Source organism: Rhinolophus ferrumequinum, chromosome 24 (assembly GCF_004115265.2).
Source record: "Rhinolophus ferrumequinum isolate MPI-CBG mRhiFer1 chromosome 24, mRhiFer1_v1.p, whole genome shotgun sequence".
Lineage (NCBI taxonomy): Eukaryota > Metazoa > Chordata > Mammalia > Chiroptera > Rhinolophidae > Rhinolophus > Rhinolophus ferrumequinum.
The window spans coordinates 23,045,556-23,064,209 of record NC_046307.1 but is presented as its reverse complement, the minus strand read 5'-3'; the positions used below and the strand labels follow the sequence as shown (position 1 = coordinate 23,064,209).

The window sequence follows — 18,654 nt, the reverse complement described above, 5'->3', positions numbered from 1 at the left end:
ATGGGATGCTAGCAGTTGATTAGTCAATGGTGAAGTCAAGATTCAAACCTAGGTCTTCTCCCAAGTCTGCTGTTGACTTGGAGCAAGTCACTTATCCTGCTGGGCCTTAATTTCCTCATCCGACAAATGCGGGCAGAGGGGATAGACTGCTTGACCCAGAAGCCCTTGCAAGCCAGCCATTCCAAGAGTCAGCCCGTCGGAGCCTGGGATAGATTGTGTGTGCATATTTCCTGGGGGAGGGCTTACAGTCCAGACCTCATCTTCCCACCCAGAGCTGTCCCCCACCAACCCTATTTCCAGTTGTCAGGTTCTGGCCCACTGTGGCAGCAGGACCCAGTGGTTCAGCCGCCAATACCAGTATTTTTCTAGTGTAGCAGAGTCTAAAGAACACCTTTCCCAGCTCCCCTCAGATGCTGCCGTCCACCGGGCCCAGTTCCCTGTGAAACCCCAAAGGACTAGAAAGATGAAGTGGGTCTTTGTAACACACTACTCACATTACAACAGGCCCATTTCCTGATTTCTTTATCCCCTGGGTTTGTGACAAAAGTGGGCTGCGGGTTATCAGGAGCCAGAATTCTTCCTGGGTTTGAGCTTGGAGGCCACCGAGGAATGGAAACAAAGGAGGGGTCGGGCCACAGTATGCCCCTTCCGAAGCAGCCAGAATAACTGTCTCTTCCTCCCTCTTCTCAGTGAAGTGTATCCGGAGCACCTCAGAGTATTTCGCTGAAAGGCTCTTCAAAGCCATGAAGGTAATGGCTGGGGTTGATGGGGAAGGGGACCTCTGCCCGCCCCCACAAGACTGTTGGGGCTCTTACATAAGTCCTTGGCATTCACTGGCCAATGAGAGCCTTCAAGGGATTGGGCACAAGACAGAGTGATGGCTCTATGTCCCAGGAAAGCTCCAGAGCCTGGAATGCTTCCTGGTCACACACCTTACCCAAATACCTGTCCCGACCTCATGATTGATAAGAGAGTAAAGTGACAGCCTATACCTGATCCATCCAGCCAGATGGGTTGGAAGCCCACACTTTTAAAAAATATTAATTAACCAGCATGTTTATATCTAGTGTACACAGGTAAGTGGGAAGCACTTTGGCAATTGCTAAGAGTCCTGATACTCTTAGCAGTGATCCCTGTGGCGCAGTGATTCCATTTCAGTATACTCTGGGCGTATACTGAGACCACTGCTTTCCAGTAACTTCCACACAGACACAAAGAAACTGATGATATTTCCACAGCACACAGGGTAAAGGAACGCAGTCGTTTGTTGCCAGAGGCCAGAGGCCATCCCACAGGGGCAAGTGGACAGTAGCCCATCCTCTGTCTTCGTGCCAGAATGAGGGCCGGCAGCTCAGCCCTGGAGTGATGTGCGAAAGTGCATGAGTTCATAACATTCTTAGCAGTGTTGTCCATATTAGGAAAAAACTAGAGACAACACAGTGTCCATCAGGAGTGGCATGAAAAATAACTTCACAGTGACATATTTACAAAGCTCCAAAACATGCAAACCTAAGCCATATATTGCTTCAAGTTACAAAGTGAGGTACAATCCGAAGGGAAGTCAAGGGCGGAAATGATAAAGAGGAGGGAGGAGGGAGATGAAAGCAGAAGGGACACGCAGGACACCTCACAGGGAATGGCAATGTTTGGCTTCTTTTGTTCTTCATGTTAACATTTTATTGCAAAAAATTGTATTTGCAACGAAGCTGGGGGCTCCCAGCACTGTAGCCTCCTCCCAACATCCTGTCCCCAAAACCCACTGGTTTTCCAGGGCCTGGGGACTCGGGACAACACGCTGATCCGCATCATGGTCTCCCGCAGTGAGCTGGACATGCTTGACATCCGGGAGATATTCAGGACCAAGTATGCAAAGTCCCTCTACAGCATGATCAAGGTGAGGAGCCGAGAGGGGACAGGGAGGGACAGAGGCACGCTGCTGAGACGAGGCTTGGGAACCACTCCCAGGAGAAAAGGAACTATCCTAGAAAGCTGCAGTCTCTGGGGAACTGCAGGAGCCCCTGCCTTGTAGCACATTCAGGAAACGCGAGGCAATTCAACCGATAAGCAAGTCTGGTGGTGATTGTGAGACGTGGAGTACGTGAGGCACCTTTTAAGAGGAAGACTGGGTCCTCAAGGGAACACAAGCTGAGTCCAGGATGACGACCATCCCAAGGGCAATCTCCTGGAAGGGGTGGCGGGTGGGGGGACATTAAAGACAACAAATGAGAGTTAATTTGGGACCTCTTGGCCCTGGGCCAATTGAGGACCCCTAGAGCAGGGGTGTCCAAACTTCTTTCAACGTTTTTTACCAAGGGCCATGTGCGGTAAAACACACAAACAGCCGGGCCACTCACTCGAGATGAAGTACGTGTTGCCTCACCTGGTTTATTTAAGTAAACTAAATATATTTTTGGAATTTGCTGCGGGCCAATTAACAATGGATTGCGGGCCGCAGTTGGCCCGCGGGGCCGCAGTTTGGACACCCCTGCCCTAGAGTGTCCAGTCCATGAGACTTGGTCAAGAAACAAATAGCAAGTTGAGGGGTTTTTTTTTCCTCTTTTTTTGGGCGGGCTGGGGATGAGTGGATAAAGCTTTCTGAGTTCAAGCTGTTTTCCCCAAAGTGTGTTTCTAAAGAGCAATTTTATAGGCATCCGGTGAAAAAAGGTTCCACAGGAAAATGTTTGGAAAAAACTAGAATAAACCAAGACAAGCCAGTTTCTTTACCTCAGAATGTCCCACAGCCTTTATGAAGCTCCAACATGTCACATCTAATGTACAAATCAATGTACATTTGTTTGGTTTTGGCACTTCGTAGTGTTTTTGTGTGTGAAGTCTGAGTTTCACGGACTGTTCTCACTTGGGAGGGCTGGGCTGGGGACTGATTATCTGGTGTGCAGGGTCTGGCTCAGCAGAGTAGCAAACATCTCTTCTTAATTCCACCTTCTGTGAAGTCATATTGGTAGCTTGAAATTATCCTTTGGAACTATGTATACCATGGAACTTGGCAAATGCTACAAATCAGGGCTTTTTCTCTTTCTTTCCCAGAGAGCCAGTTGTTAAATATTTACCCACACACCACTGTTTCATGGTCTCAGCCACCTCCAGACAGGAAGACAGGCAGGGCTGCTATGCATAAGCATAGAGCCTTCCCCCATTTGGGGCTCTCCAGAACCTTCTCTCGTCTGAGAGGACCCCAAAGTTTGGTAAGCGGTAACCTTTCTCTCTTTCCTTCACCCCAGAATGATACCTCTGGCGAGTACAAGAAGGCTCTGCTGAAGCTGTGTGGGGGAGATGATGAGTAAGTGGCTTCTTGGTCCCGGGGGAGTGGCCTTGGGGGTGGCAGGCCAGGACTCTCCTGGTCCTCGTCCTGATGGGCGGATGGATTAGATGAGCTTGGGGATTCCTTGGAGCCAGGAGCACCAGGCAGGAGAAAGTCTGAGTGTGTGTGTGAACATGAATGTTGTCTCCTGTACATGGAGATGTCTGCTCTTGTGAAGTTGGAAAGTCACTCTAGGAGTGTGGACCAGGAATCAGAATTTGAGGGGCCAGGTCCTGCTACTTCATAGCTGCTTCTCAGTTTCGTCATGGAAAAAATACAGATGCCTGCTCTCTCTACTCATTTATTCAGCATATTTGTACTAAGTACCTTCGTGGGGAAGCACCTGATGATGCTTGCAGCCTAGAAAGCCATACAGACCCGGGCGCACATACGGGGCAGTCCTGTGATGGGGGAGGATACACGTGCTTATGAAAGCACATGTAGGTGTACAACCCAGACTGGGGGAAGCTCCTGGGGATAACGACACTGAGACCCAGCGAGGAAAGGGAAAAGGAGGAAGGGGTGAAGACACGCTCTGGAGGAGAGTGTTTGGGGTGAGGAAAGGCCTAGAGATGAGAAGGTTCACAGCCTGGTTCATTTTTATAACTGAGGTCATACTCTGGTAGATGCTGGAAACATCTATGAGGCCGAGAGCAGAGCAGGGCCTGGGAGCCTCTTCCTGGCATGTGAACCTCTACTTGGGGTAGTGGGGAGCCAGAAGAGCTGGTAGTTGAAGAGATTAAATTGGGGCATGACTTGACCAGATTTGTGTGCTGGGAAGGGAACTGTAGATACTGAGATTTCCCTTCTGTGGGGCGTATCAGGATCCAGTGAAAGGCGTATAAGGGCTATGAGAATCTCCTGTTACCCTTTGGTCAGTGCCATAGGGGCTGATTCAGTTCTGCAGACATTTACTGAGCACCTGATACACCCAGGTGCTTTGCAGGAGGAGCTGTAGAGAGGATGTGGCCATAAGCTGGTCATTCACTTGTTTGAGGGAGAGACTTGAATAGAAATCACTCAAATTATAAGGAAGAAAGGGGAGGTTGAAGGATTGGAGAAAGGGACTGGGGGCCAGGAAGGCAGAGCCAGCATTGTAGGGGGTCTCAAGAGAGGGTAGAAGGTTCTCAGAAATGAAGTAAGGGCTCTGTTAAATGGATGAGGCATAAGTTGTGGAGAAGGTAGATGGATTTAAAGAAAGTGTGTGTGTGTGTGTGTGTGTGTGTGTGTGTGCGCGCGCGCGCGCGCGCGCGTTATGTGTGGTATATGTGGTATGTGTTGTACGTGTGGAGTGTCACCTATGATGACATTCCCTCCTGTCCTTCCCCAAACCCCCTCCATTCCAGTGCTGCTGGCCAGTTCTTCCCGGAGGCAGCGCAGGTGGCCTATCAGATGTGGGAGCTTAGTGCAGTGGCCCGAGTAGAGGTCAGACCCTCCCCACCTCCTGCTTGACCTCTTGACCACTGGCTTCCACTCCTGCTCTCACATTCCTGCTCTTCTGGTTGGCACCCAGCTGCCCCCTGGTGGCCAACCTGAGACATTGGTTCTCACATCTGAAGCTTCCTTTTCCTCTTGGAGTGATGAATGGGGGGGCGGGCACCTCTGGGCTGGGCATCTGCTTCCCGCCTTAACTTCTAACATGCTGGGAAGTGTTCCGGCCCACTAACTACTAACAGTGCTTGCTGAATGGAGACCTGGCTGGTTCCATGGAGGGGCCTATCCCATCCTGGGCCTCCCAGTTGGACCTAGGAGGCATGAAAGCTAAGAACAGAGGGGCCCCTCTGAATGCACTAGAAGATTCACGATTGTCCTGACCATCCTCAGACCCAGGCTCCGCAAAGGGCGATGATGGAAGTTTTCACAGAAGTGCTTGGGGCAAACCATTCCAGGGATCGGTAGCATGTGGTTCACACAAAAAATATTTGGAACGTTGGATTCTCTGGTACGCACTTGCGGTGCCACCTTAGGCAGGTCCCCACCAGTCTCTGAGCGTCTGTCTTCATCTTTAAAATGAGGCTGTTTGACATGGCAATCTCGGTGCCCTTGAAGGACTCTTGAGCGCTGATGTTCTAGGACAATGTTTCCCAAATTATAAGGCAAGAACTGTCATTGCAGATGATCTTAGGTTATCTGAGAAATTAATTTAGTTTGGGGGACGGGGTCCTCCAGGGCATTAAACAACCCTGAACCTGACATGGTAAGAAAGCTACTCCTTTTTTATATCTGTAATCTTTATGTCAAAGAGAGGGTCTCATTTTAGTGCCACATCTCTGCCACACTTGCTGATTTTCCTTTTTCACAGAGAGAGCTGAGAGAGCCAACTTCAAGTTCAGAGTTTTTGCTTTTGTCCAAAATGGCATCTCAGTTAAATGTGGTGACACATATTTGACATCATGTTTTTTTGTTTATATTACATTCATTCTTATGGGTTATTGTCCGTTTATGGGACCTGATACCAACTTTCTATTCATGATAATGATATAAAATTATTTGCATTCATTAACAAATATTTAACAAATATTTGTTTAACATTTAACAAATATTTTTTGAGTGCTTACTCCGTCAGGCACTATGGTAGGATACGTCAAAGAACAAAATGGACCAAAGCCTTGACCTTTGGAAGTATTTAAATATACTTCAAAATGGAAGCATTTACGTAAAACAGAAAAGAATTGCATTTAAGTAAAAATATTAAGAAGTAGCATAGGATGTATGCAAATATGGGAAATGTTATGAAGAAGTGACTGAAATTTGAGAAATCTTGTTCTGGTATTCTAGAACATTCCTGTTGCCTTTTCAGGGGCGATGGCTCTTTTTTTTTTTTTTTTAATATTTTATTGGGGAAGGGGACAGGACTTTATTGGGGAACAGCGTGTACTTCCAGGCCTTTTTTTTTTTTCCAGGTCAAGTTGTTGTCCTTTCAATCTTAGTTGTGGAGGGTGCCGTTCAGCTTCAAGTTGTTGTCCTTTCAGTCTTAGTTGTGGAGGGCGCAGCTCAGCTCCAGGTCCAGTTGCCGTTGTTAGTTGCAGGGGGCACAGCCCACCATCCCTTGCAGGAGTCGAACCGGCAACCTTGTGGTTGACAGAACGCACTCTAACCAACTGAGCCATCCAGGAGCTCAGTGGCAGCTCAGCTCAAGGTGCCGTGTTCAATCTTAGTTGCAGAGGGCGGAGCCCACCATCCCTTGCGGGACTCGAGGAATCGAACTGGCAACCTTGTGGTTGAGAGCCCACTTGCCCATGTGGGAATCAAACCGGCAGCCTTCGGAGTTAGGAGCGTGGAGCTCTAACCGCCTGAGCCACTGGGCCGGCCGCGATGGCTCTTTAAGAGGCAGAAGGGCCTCGGGAACAGGGCATGATTCTGGGGGACTGGGGAGGCCCCAGTGGAGCTAGGTCAGAGCCGACTCCTGGGGCAGGAGCCCGGCCACTTTTCCCTCGACCAGCACTTGCCCTGATCCCTGGCCTGGCTCTGTCTATCTGTCTCTTTCGTCCCTTCTCCAGCTCTAGGTCAAGGCTCTGTCTGCTATGCCTTCACCCCCGCCTCTGTCCCCCCAAGCTGCTTGGTTTGGGGCTCATGGGGAAAGCCTCCCCTCCCCCGCATGCTCCTCTCTTGGCCTGGCCCCCAGAGGGGCCTCCAGACACCTGCTGAGTCTCTTTCTGCTTGTTGCAGCTGAAGGGAACTGTGTGTCCAGCCAATGACTTCAACCCTGATGCAGACGCCAAAGCACTGAGGAAAGCCATGAAGGGTCTTGGTAAGGGGGACACAAAGGGGCGGGGGTCTCTGGGGCCGCAAGTGTGGCAGGTTGGGCAGTGGGCCGGGCAGGAGCAAGAGATGAGGCCTCCAGCTGGGGTCCCTGAGTCTCCACCCTCCTGAGGAGGCTCCTGTCTCCCTGAATAGGGAGGACGGGAGGGAGAGGGTTTGTGAGGAGCTTGGCCAAGGCCTTCCCAGAGACCAAGGTGTCCCCAGCCCCTTAGCAGTATTCTGCTGTAGAGGAAAGTACTGGTTCAAAAGGCCTGGGTTCTTGCCCTGGCTTTGCCACCGACTCACTGTGTAACTTTGGTCAAGTCCTTCAACCCTTCTGAGTCTCAATTTCCCCATGTGTAAAATAAGACATGTGGATCCTGTAATCCAGGAGTCCCAATTCTCTGATGGGCGCGCCCCCTGCTGGCCACCCCCTTCCAGGCCTCCACTTGGCACCAGTGGGAAGAACTACCTATGCGATGGATGGCCCTTTCTTCTCCCATCTGTCCAACAGCACCTCCCTGGGGCCTTGAGTTAAGTCCTCTATTGTCTGGGCCTCATTTTCATTTATCTAGGGAATGATTGTATCTACTGAGCATATCTAGGACTGTAAGATGACCGGTGTAAAAATGCTTTTGAAAGATAGGGTCCTATGCCAGGTCTGAGGTTAACGGCATTAATCTGAGAGGTAGGAAGTGATATCCTGATGCCTTCCAGAGTTAACCTGCTGTGGTTCGAGGGGCTTGGGGTCCAGCTTTCAGGGAGCTGAAGAGAAAGGACATAAGGTGCCAAACGGGACTTTTGATTGTCAGGTTGGAAGGATCCCTTAGGAACCACTCCAGCCTCTTCGTGTTACAGGTGTGGAAATTGAGTCCCGGAAAGGGAACAGGATTTGCTCAGCCATTGCCAAAGCCAGGACTAGAACTCAGTGGCCCTGAATCTCAACCCAGTGCTCTCTGCTCCTCCAGGGGTCTTTTTCCTTAACCAATAACACGACGGAAGTGCAGGAAGGGTTTCAGGGGAAGTCAGTGGCTTGGGCCCGAGGCAGGGCTCCTGCAAGCACTGGGGAGCACGTGGCTGCCTAGCGAGGCTTCTACCCTGACAAAGATTGATAGGGCCCATCAGTGGGGGGCACGGGGGAAGCCTGGCCACAGGCCTGCCTCTGAGCCGTGTGGCTTTGATGACTCAGGAACTGACGAGGATGCCATCATCGACATCATCACGCACCGCAGCAACGCCCAGCGGCAGCAGATCCGGCAAACTTTCAAGTCTCACTTCGGCCGGGTAAGGGCCTCAGCCTGGGCCCTGGGCCCCACATCCACCCTCCTCTGCTGAGGGAGCTCGGCCTGTCATAGCCAGCTCTGCTCGGTGGGGCCCCTGGGTCTTCATGGCGGTGGGACTCCATGTGGTCACATGTTCGGAGAACGTCTCCAGCACTGGGTTTGGGCTGCCTGCAGCTGCATTCTCTCCATTGCCCCCGTGCCTTGTGATCAGCCACATGTGTGTGAATGGCTCGGAGAAGCGGGAGGCTCAGCTTGCGGCACGAGCGGGGATACGAGTTGTTTTCATGTGGCTTGGGGCTTCCCACAGTTCCCTCTGCACAGCGAGGCTTCAGGGCCCCAAGGCCGAGGGTCGGTCATCATTGTGGCTCAGTGGCCTATAGGTTCGGCTGGCAGATTTCCCCCAGGATGGGGGTGATGCTGCCCCCCTTCCTTCCCTGTGTGCCGCCTCCAAGGAGAGCGCGGGTATCCTGGTGGGTTTCTTCCCACCCTCTCTGGCTTCCTCTGAGCAGCAGACCCAACGTCAGCAAAGCAGACACCGGCCCCGCAATCCCCTGCATTCACGTGCAGCCCATTTCCTCACCTCATATCTCCTCCCTGCCCTGAATCATGGGTGGGCAGGTGCTGATGTTGGTGTGACCTGGCTCTGCCCTTTGCAGGACTTGATGGCGGACCTGAAGTCCGAGCTCTCCGGAGACCTGCAGAGGCTGATTCTGGGGCTCATGATGCCACCGGCCCATTATGACGCCAAGCAGCTGAAGAAGGCCATGGAGGTACCATATGGGCACGAAACGGATGGGGTTCAGTCTATATGAGTGCTGGGGGGCACACAGGTATTTCTCAAAGCCCAGGGGGGTGGGCTGTAACTCCTTAGTAGAGCCCCTCCCACACCCAATTCGAACTGCCATGAACACAAAAGCGTAATGTTGGCTCCTACACCTGGGAAGTACAGGACTCGGTCTGGTTTCAGACATGGCTGAATCCAGGGACTCAAACAATGTTATATGGACTCTTGTCTCACCCCTATCTTGGCTCATTCTCCTGTGTTGGGCCACTTATACTTTCTAAGCCTCTGCGCCTTCAATCATCCCCACCCTTCAAACATGGGGGTGGGTCATGAGATCACAGCTGTGAAAGGCACAGTTAACTCTGCAGACCTGACTAGAAAGAAAGGGCGTTATGTCCTGACCCAGCTATTGCTGGAGCTGCTTTGCTACCCAAGGCACCAATTATACCAGGGGCTGCTCTTGTTTAGTGAGAGCATCTGGTAACCTATCCTGGGCTAAGTGTATGAACTCAGCGACTTGTCTCATCAACCCATGAGGCAAGGCCTTTGTTTTATCCCCATTTTACAGATGAGAAAACTGAGGCTCAGAGGTTAAGTTACTTGGTCAAGGTCACAATGCTATGAAGTAGCAGAGCTCTAGAGCCTGATTTGACAACTGCAAGGGCTTTTGACCCTTGAAGGTTTCAGAGGAGAACAGACATTCCCTGGGCAAAGCAAATTGAGATTACCTTTTAAAATTCCTAGACAAAAAAATGAATGACTTAAAAACACAGTATTAGGAGAAGGGGGGGCTGGACCCCGGGTCTCTGGAGCCTAGCCTTATCCTCTTCACTCTGAGGATAATGTCCTCGCCACTCACCAGCTGAGATTAAAGATCTCTGTCTCAATCAGGGCAAAGAACACGGGGACCAGCTGACCACTGGGCAGTAACCTCCCAGGATAAGGAATATGACTTCCCTGTTTTTATCGTCACAGCCCCAGCAACTTGTACAATAACTGGTACATTACAGGTGTTTAACAGGTATTTGAATCTACTAGTCAATAAATCAGTCAGTATTGTCCGCCTCTCTCCTCTCCCCTAAAATGGGGACCTTTGAGTAGCAGGCTCCCCAAATCAGTCTATGTATCACTCCTCACATCTAAATATACACAAAGGTAGTATGTTTTTTCCTTAAAGCACCAACCTTTTCCTCTTCTGACAAAATCTGAGAAAATGTGTTCAACCTGAGAAAATATACACAAAGCAAAAAAGAAGAAAATAGAAATCATCTGTGATCCCTCACTCACCAAGAGACCACAGTCCCTGATAGCATGATGCATGTCCTCTATGCTTTTTGTGTACCTACATGTAAATATTTATATTTCAACATGTGTATGTACGCATATATGCATTTTCACAGGCACATACCCGTCTGCCATATATTCTTTTTAATTTTTGGTCCAAAGCGATTCTCTTGGGAAGTTCTAGAAATCTTGACAGTTGGCATGTCAAGGGTGCCATGTCTGGGTGTGAGCAAAAAATCCAGGAAGACTTGGTGGCCTGAGCATTCGCTTCCCGGTTGGTTTCTTGGAGTAGCTGTCTCCTTGGTCTGGGCCCCTCGGGCCTCTGCATGGGAGATGGTTCAGATCCTCTTTGCCTTGACGTTCTAGGGAGCTGGCACAGATGAAAAGGCTCTCATCGAAATCCTAGCTACTCGGACCAACGCTGAAATCCAGGCCATCAACGAGGCCTACAAGGAAGGTGAGTGTGGGAAGGCCTGGGGCCCAGCACCACCGGGAGGTGGGGGTGAGAAGAGCCAGGTCCCCCAGCTTCCAACCTCGCCCACAGCTCTGTCCACAGCTTTACCTTGTTTCGGCCACAAGTCTTTGATAAGCCCCTTGGGTGTGCCCAGCCCTGTTTCCAGGGAAAGCGTGCCCCAGACAGAGAGTCCCAGCCAGACAAAGGCCTGGAGGTCGAAGAGAGTTTGGCTGCAGATGAGGGGAGAGGGCATCCAGGCCACGGGAGAGGGAGGACAGCTTCGTGGGTGGGCAGCCTGTGCAGCCGCATGGGGCCCCTTGTTCAGAAGGCCCGTGCTTGGGTGCATGTTATGCCATTGCCATCTTGAAATTGTTGATCATTTTTTCACAAGTGCCGTCATAGTATTTTGAAGAACCTTGAGTACCAGTCAAAAATCTTTAAACTTTTCCCCTTATAAACAGCATTAAAATGATAGAATTTTTGAGCAGGGGAGTGACCTGGTCAGAGCTGTGCTTATGGGCCCAGCAACTGTCATGCAGGTGGGAAGGTAGAAGAGGGAATGAAGACAGGGAGGCAATTAAATGGGAGGCAAGGTGTGATGAGACCTCAATCAGGACAGGAGCAGAGGGAGGTGATGGACCAACGGACGTGTCAATGTCAAGATGGCTGGATGCCCACAAGGACGAACTACAAAGTCCTTCATCCCCACCACCCCTGCCAACACTACTCTGGCTCAAGTCTGAGCCTCTAGGTCCCCCTCCAATCTCCTTGACCAGCAGCTGCCCACATCCCATTTCTCTGTCTCAGACTATCACAAGTCTCTGGAGGATGCTCTGAGCTCAGACACATCCGGCCACTTCAAGAGGATCCTCATCTCTCTGGCCACGGTGGGTGAACTCATGGCTCCAGGTTTGCTTGGCCCTCTGGGGCCCCAGGAGAAGGGAATGGTTGCTCTGTGGAAGAGCAGGAGTTAGGGGCCCACTCTTTTTTTTTTTTTTTTTTATTGGGGAAGAGGAACAGGATTTTATTGGGGAACAGTGTGTACTTCCAGGGCTTTTTTCCAAGTCAAGGTGTTGTCCTTTTCAGTCTTAGTTGTGAAGGGCACAGCTCAGCTCCAGGTCCAGTTGTCGTTGCTAGTTGCAGGGGGCGCTGCCCACCATCTGTTGCGGGACTCGAACCGGCAACCTTGTGGTTGAGAGGATGCACTCCAACCAACTAAGCCATCCAGGAGGCAGCTCAGCTCAAGGTGCCGTGTTCAATCTTAGTTGCAGGGGACAGAGCCCACCATCCCTTGCGGGACTCGAGGAGTTGAACCAGCAACCTGGTGGTTGAGAGCCCACTGTCCCATGGGGGAATCGAACCAGCAGCCTTTGGAGTTAGGAGCACAGAGCTCCAACCACCTGAGCCACCAGGCCGGCTCAGGGGCCCACTCTTTAATTTTTAATTGCTTATTTTTATTGGGGAACAGTGTGTTTTTCCAGGACCCATCGGCTCCAAGTCAAGTCGTTGTTTTCAATCTTGTGGAGGGCACAGCTCACTGGCCCATGTGGGAATCGAACCGGCAACCTTGGTGTTATGAGCACTGTGCTCTAACCAACTGAGCCAACCGGCCACCCTAGGGGCCCACTCTTGATGAAGAGAAGGGTGTCTTCCCCACTTGTCTACTTAGTCTCATCACTGAGGCAATTACTGCCTCATGCAATGCCTTCTGCGTTGTTCACTTTGCAAAGCTGGCTTGGTGCCACCTTCTCTGGGCAGCCCTCCCTGATGGCTCTCAGCCTGTCTTTTTGGGCTCTGAGCTGACAGGACAAGCCATGTGGATGACCTTTCCCTGTGCTATACCCTGGAGTTTCTGTCACCATCTCTTGAATTCTTGCAACCCAGGTGCCAGGTCCTGATGCAAGCTCACTGTGTCTGATTTTGGCCTTGGGCTAAGTGCCTTCCAAACATTCACATTTACTGCTCACGACAGCCTGCCCTATGAAGGCAGGAGTATTGTCCCCATGTTAGAGCTGAGGAAAAAGGCTCAGAGAGGCAGAGTGGCTGAGCTAGATCCTGTGGCTACTGAGGGACAGAAAGGGTGGACGTCTGGGGACTAACCTTTCTCACTGGTCCTGCTGCAGGGGAACCGTGAGGAAGGAGGAGAAGACCAGGACAAGGCCCGGGAAGATGCCAAGGTGAGACCCCCGGCAGCTCCAGCTAATGGCTGTCCATGCCAGGCCCTGGCTGTCTAGGGTGGGGAAGGCTCCTGGCAGGGGTGTGGCTAGTTTGATTGGCAGACACTTAGACTCTGGGCCACTCACTTGCACGTCTCCACTCTCAGAAGTGAGACTCAGAGTTTTCACAGCTTTCAGACTGATGGTGGGGAGTGTGGTGCTGGTCTTCCCGGCATTTCCTGGTTGAAGAGTAGGCCGAGCCCCAGACCTTCGGAGCTAAAAGGGACTTACAGGTTGCCGGGTCAAACTCCTCATGTTACAGTGTGAAAACGGAGCCCAGAGAAGGTGAATGACTTCTAAAAGACAAACCAAATCAGTGGCCCAGGTGGAACTGACCCACAGGGAGCAGGTCTGGGAGCTTGCTGGAAAGGGGACCCGAGTGCTTTGGGTCTCAGTTTATTATCTATGAAATAGGACCGAAGTTGAAGGGAGCATCCTAGCAGAACCTAGAAAGTGGATTCATGAAGGGCTGGGATCTTTATTTTGCTCACTGATGCGTCCAAAATAGCATGTGGTTAGAACTCAATACGTATTTGTTGTGGAATGAATAAGGGGAACGGTGTCCTCGAGGGTCTCTTGGCTGCGCTGCTTCTGCCTGTTCCTAAGGCTGGGGAACTTGAGGTCTGGAGGTGGCTTCTCATAGAGGCTGGATAACCCCAAATCCACTAAGGGTCCCTATGGCTGGGTAGACCCTGCCGAGGCCATCCATACTATCCCCGTTCGCCTGTGGCTTGCTCCCAGCACCTTCTGGCCCGGCCCAGATCCAGGTGTCTGTCTCTTCTGCCTGACCCTTCCCCAGCCCCCAGAGCTCTAGGTCCAGGGCCTGGGCATAGATACTAGAGCCTGCGGATCCAGCCCCTTTCTTTTATAGTTGGGTTGAAAAGATCTCTGATGGATTGGGAGTCAGGGCACCATCTCTGTTCCCAGTTCCACCAACAGGTGTGGAATGTTGCAGCAGCATCTGAGCTAGAAGGATCCTTAACTGTAACCTGACAATTATGAAACTATTAGAATGTGGACTACGTATTGAGCATGATGCTAAGACCATTTTATACTTTAAGATGCCCCCTTTTTCTTGCTGGAGAAAAATGAATCTCCTTACCTCTCCACGGGTACAATTTCTAAGTGGCCATGGTATTATTTGAACCCAGGCCTGCCTGACTCCAAAGCCTACACTTAATACCATTTAATATAGGACCCAGTATGGTCATTCCCCTGCAGCTTCCAAACCAGGTGGCTGCTGGTGTCCAGTTGTACAGCCCCTGGTTTGGAATACAGCTGTCAGAAGCTACAGGGTTCCACTCAATTAAGGTCGTCCTGCTGCATTATGCACATGTTTATGGAGGCTAGCCTGGGAACCAAGGCCCCTAGAGTGGCTTGCTGAGGCCACAGGTCATTCACTCATTCAGCCCATATTTAAATACTGCTATGAGCAGCCCCTCTGTGCTGTTGACGGTCTTTGAACCTGACTTCCTCCCTGAAGCTCACCCCAAATTCATGCTTCTGCCTGGTTCCTGCATCTACCTATGAGGCTGTGCTACCTGTGAGGCCAGCAGAGGGTAGTAGTGGACCTCACTGGCCCAGCTGTGCAGGAGAGAAGTGGGGAGAGAGAACCCGGGTTGGAAACAAGCAAGGGAGCCAGAGCCCCGGCCCAACTCAGCTGCCTCTCCAGGTTCAGAGATGCTAGACTCTGATCTTAGTTGTCGGCTTATTTTCTTATAACTGGAAATATTTTGTTTCAAAAGTAATACGTATTCTTTTGTAGAAACTAGAAAATAGAAACAAGCAAAAAAAAAAAAAATCCTACTAGAGCCTACTAGTAATAACCATTGTTAATATTTTTGGAAGGTATCATTCTAATTGTCTTTTTATGTATACATAAAAATGGATTCCTGATTTATATCAGTTAAAATTAATATTCTGTGAATGCTGTTATATCGTTTTTAAAAAATCAACATCATTTAATGACTATACTATGTCATTTAAGAATCTACGAAACTTTGTTTAACCAGCCCTCGTCCTAGGAACCACATGCGTGATTTTTCCATTGGAATCAATTTCTAGAGGCAAAATGGGAATGCTGGAGGAAAATATATACGAAAATTGAAAGCATTTGATAGAGCCAAGTTCCCTCCCTAAATGCACATTAGTGCTTGGCAGTGTCTGCTTGTTTTATACATCCTCTTCCCATACTCTCTCCATGGGCGTCTAGAACACCCTCAAGCTCTTGGAAGTCTGGGTCTGTTACGAACAGTGACATATGTCCGGTGTTCACCTGTTGCCCCACAGTAATTGCTAATAGCTTCCCTTGCACTCTCAGTGTTCCAGTTTGAGCAATAAATAATATAGGTAATCTAATTATGGGCCTAGAGTGAAATGAAAAATTGTGGCCAGTTTTAGATAATTCAATCCCCAGGTTATTATTTTTTAATACAACAGCTATATTGAAATATAATTCATATACCATATATTGACCCATTTAAAGTATACACTTCAGTGGTTTTTAGTGTCTTCACAGACTTGCGCAACCATCACCACAATCAACTTTAGAACATTTCATCACCCCAAAAAGAAAACTTGTACATATTGTACTTACTCCTCATTTCCTCCCAACCCCCCGACCCCCAAAAAAACCACTAGTCTATTTTTTGTCTCTGTAGATTTGTCTGTTCTGGACATTTCATATAAATGGAATCATGTAATATGTGGCATTCTATGACTATTTTCTTTAACTTAATATAACATTTATATTTTCAAAATTCATCCATATTATAGCATATATATTCCTTCATTGCTTTGCATTGGCAAATAATATTTCATTGTATGGATATATAACTTTTTAAAAATCAGTTCATCAGCTAATAGACATTTGGGTTGTTTCCACTTTGGAGCTGTTACGAATAATGGTGCTTGCTATAAATATTTGTATACAAGTTTTTGTTGGCATGGATATTTTCATTTCTCTTGGGTATCTATCTTGGAGTGGAATTGCAGGGTCATGTGATAACTGTCTTTAACTTATGGGGGAACTGCCCAGATTAATTTTTTCATGAAGTAACTAGGCTAATAAGGAAAAGTTTTTGTTTTGGATATCTAGACAATTATTTTAGTAACCCCTGCATTTTTCATATTACAAATATTATTGTCTTAAAGATACTCTGACAAAATATATATATCTGGAGATCTCTGACCCAAATAAGTGGAGAATGTTTGGCACTTTATGTTCTTTTTTGTTTAATTTTTTAAAACATCTCCCTCTTAAAAAAAAAAAAAATTATATATATATATATATATATATATATATATATATATATACACACACACACATATATATATGGCATTATTTAGCATAACTTTTTTTAAATTGTGGTAAAGTGCACATAACATATCATAAAAATATAACATATAATAAACTTTACCATCTTGACCATTATTAAGTATACAGTTCAGTGACATTAAGTACATTCACACTGTTGTGTAACCATCACCACCATGCATCCGCTGAACTCTTTTCATCTCGTAAAACTGAAGTTCTGTCCCCATTAAATAATAACTGCCCATGTCCCTCTCCCCAGGCCCTGACAACCACCATTCTACTTCCTGTCTCTGTGAATTTGACCTCATGTAATCGCAATCATACAGTATTTGTCCATTTGTAACTGACTTAGTTCACTTAACATAATGTCCTCGAGGTTCAACTGGGTTGTTTTTAATATAGAAAAGTATCAATACAAAGCAGAAGCATCCCATAATCCTAGTAGCCCTCATCACTCCTATTTGACATTACAGTACAAAATAAAAATAACATATTTGCATGTTGAGAAAATGTGAACACAAAATTTCAGGAAAAATAAGACGGAAAGCTTTCCCCCACAGTCCTTCTTGAAGGTCACCGCTGTCAACAGTATCTTGACTATCCCTCTACGTGACTTCCCAGTCAGTACGTAGGAGAGTGTGCTCCTTTTTATCTTTTCTTTCTAGATAAAAAGAACACTCTTATGCACGAAATGTTATATTTTACTGTTTTGCTTAATTTAAATAGAAAGTCTCCTTATCAGCACTGCAGACCAGTCTCATTCTTTTTCATAACTACGTGGATTTCCATTATCGAATGAACTATAGACAGACTGTTTAACAAGTTGACTTAACCGTTTCCAGGTTTTCTCTGTTGCAAAGAATGCTGCAGTGAACACTCTTGCATTATATCTCAGAGTACTTTTCTGCCAGAATATCTGTAAGGCAAATTCCTAACTACATGATTGCTTGATCAAACGGCATGTGCATTTTAAATTTTGATAAGACATTTCCAGTTTGTAAAATAAAAGACTTCTAAAGCATAAAACTGTTGGAGAGTTTATGAAGAGGATGGTTTTGGTCCTTCCAATAGATTAAAGTGGTTGGCAGAGTATTGGGGACACAGGCAAAGGCAAAACTCAGTCTGGGGCATATAAGGCTGGCTATATGTTGTCCCTATACACTCCAAGCCACAGTACTTGCCTAACAAAATCATGTCCGACCAATAGAATTTTGTGCTGGGCATAAGGCAGTGATTTAAATTGACCCTTGTAAAATGACTGAACAGCTGGCATGTTCCTCCCTAATTATTTGTGTGCCTCCTAAAAGTGCCCTCCTGCCCAGGCCTCAGTTCTCCTGTCTGGTCTGTCATTTGAGGGAGTAAAATGACAGGTCTCCCAGTGACCCTCCAACTGAATGTGGTGAAGGTTAGGGAACTGCAGGTCTCGCATTCTGACTTCTCAGTGGCTTTCGCAATGAGCTCACTAGGTCTGGAGTCCCCCTAGGTTGCCAGGTGTGACAGTGGCTAGAGTACCCTGTTCTTTTTGTCCTCCCTTACCCCTCAGCTGGACATTTTTATAGGTAATTAATTCCCAGACCTATCCCCATTTTAAGCTCCAGCCTAAAGGTCAAGGAAAGGTGTTTTTTTCCTCCTCCCTGCTCCCGCTGTGGTCCCAAGTCTCCTCAGGGCTTCTTGGGACCCCTGCCACCCTGAGCCAGGCACCCCCCTCCTGGACTCCAGGGCCCCCAGAGCCACCCTCTCTGGGCCTCCTCTGACTCTTTCCTTCCCCTCTCTCCCTCCTCTCTCTCCTCCCTGCTCTCAGGTGGCTGCTGAGATCTTGGTGAGTGTCATGGTCTTTGTGTGGATTTTAAGACCTCTCAGTAAAGTCTGATTCTGGCTGTGCCTCTGGGTGGGGCTGAGTGGGGCAGATTCTGGCAGTGATTTGGGGGTTTGCCCCGCAGCTGCTCTCTCTCTCTCTTCTTTAGGGCCTCGTAAGAACCCTTGTGGGCAAAAAAAAAAAAAAAAAAAAAAAAAATGGGGCAGGCAAGTGTTTCCCAAACTTTAACCACTCACTTCCCACATGATCGTGCTACGCACCACAAGCTATGAATGTTTTTCTTTACATAGACTCTTTTTTTTTTTGAACCTGAAATGAGTTATTATTTCAAGGAAATTATAAGGGAATATATAAGGGAAATTTAATATCAATGTAAATAGAACTAGTAGCCGGCTAGAAGGTCATTGTGGAAACGTATACATGTGGTGTGTTCAAATATGT

At 48.3% G+C, this 18,654-nt stretch overlaps 1 protein-coding gene across 4 annotated transcripts in view; it reads left to right on the top strand.

Annotated features, from left to right (window-relative positions):
- ANXA6 (annexin A6) overlaps positions 1 to 18,654 on the top strand; it is a 46,598-nt gene that overhangs the window by 22,654 nt on the left and 5,290 nt on the right. For 3 of the 4 annotated variants that reach the window (XM_033096167.1, XM_033096168.1, XM_033096171.1), the window contains 11 exons: positions 691 to 749; positions 1,772 to 1,894; positions 3,240 to 3,298; positions 4,666 to 4,744; positions 6,989 to 7,070; positions 8,250 to 8,344; positions 9,000 to 9,113; positions 10,778 to 10,868; positions 11,673 to 11,752; positions 12,989 to 13,042; positions 18,199 to 18,216. In XM_033096167.1, coding sequence (XP_032952058.1) covers positions 691 to 749; positions 1,772 to 1,894; positions 3,240 to 3,298; positions 4,666 to 4,744; positions 6,989 to 7,070; positions 8,250 to 8,344; positions 9,000 to 9,113; positions 10,778 to 10,868; positions 11,673 to 11,752; positions 12,989 to 13,042; positions 18,199 to 18,216 — 854 coding nt within the window. The remainder of the gene's footprint in view (positions 1 to 690; positions 750 to 1,771; positions 1,895 to 3,239; positions 3,299 to 4,665; positions 4,745 to 6,988; positions 7,071 to 8,249; positions 8,345 to 8,999; positions 9,114 to 10,777; positions 10,869 to 11,672; positions 11,753 to 12,988; positions 13,043 to 18,198; positions 18,217 to 18,654) is intronic. The other variant, XM_033096170.1, reaches the window with a different exon arrangement.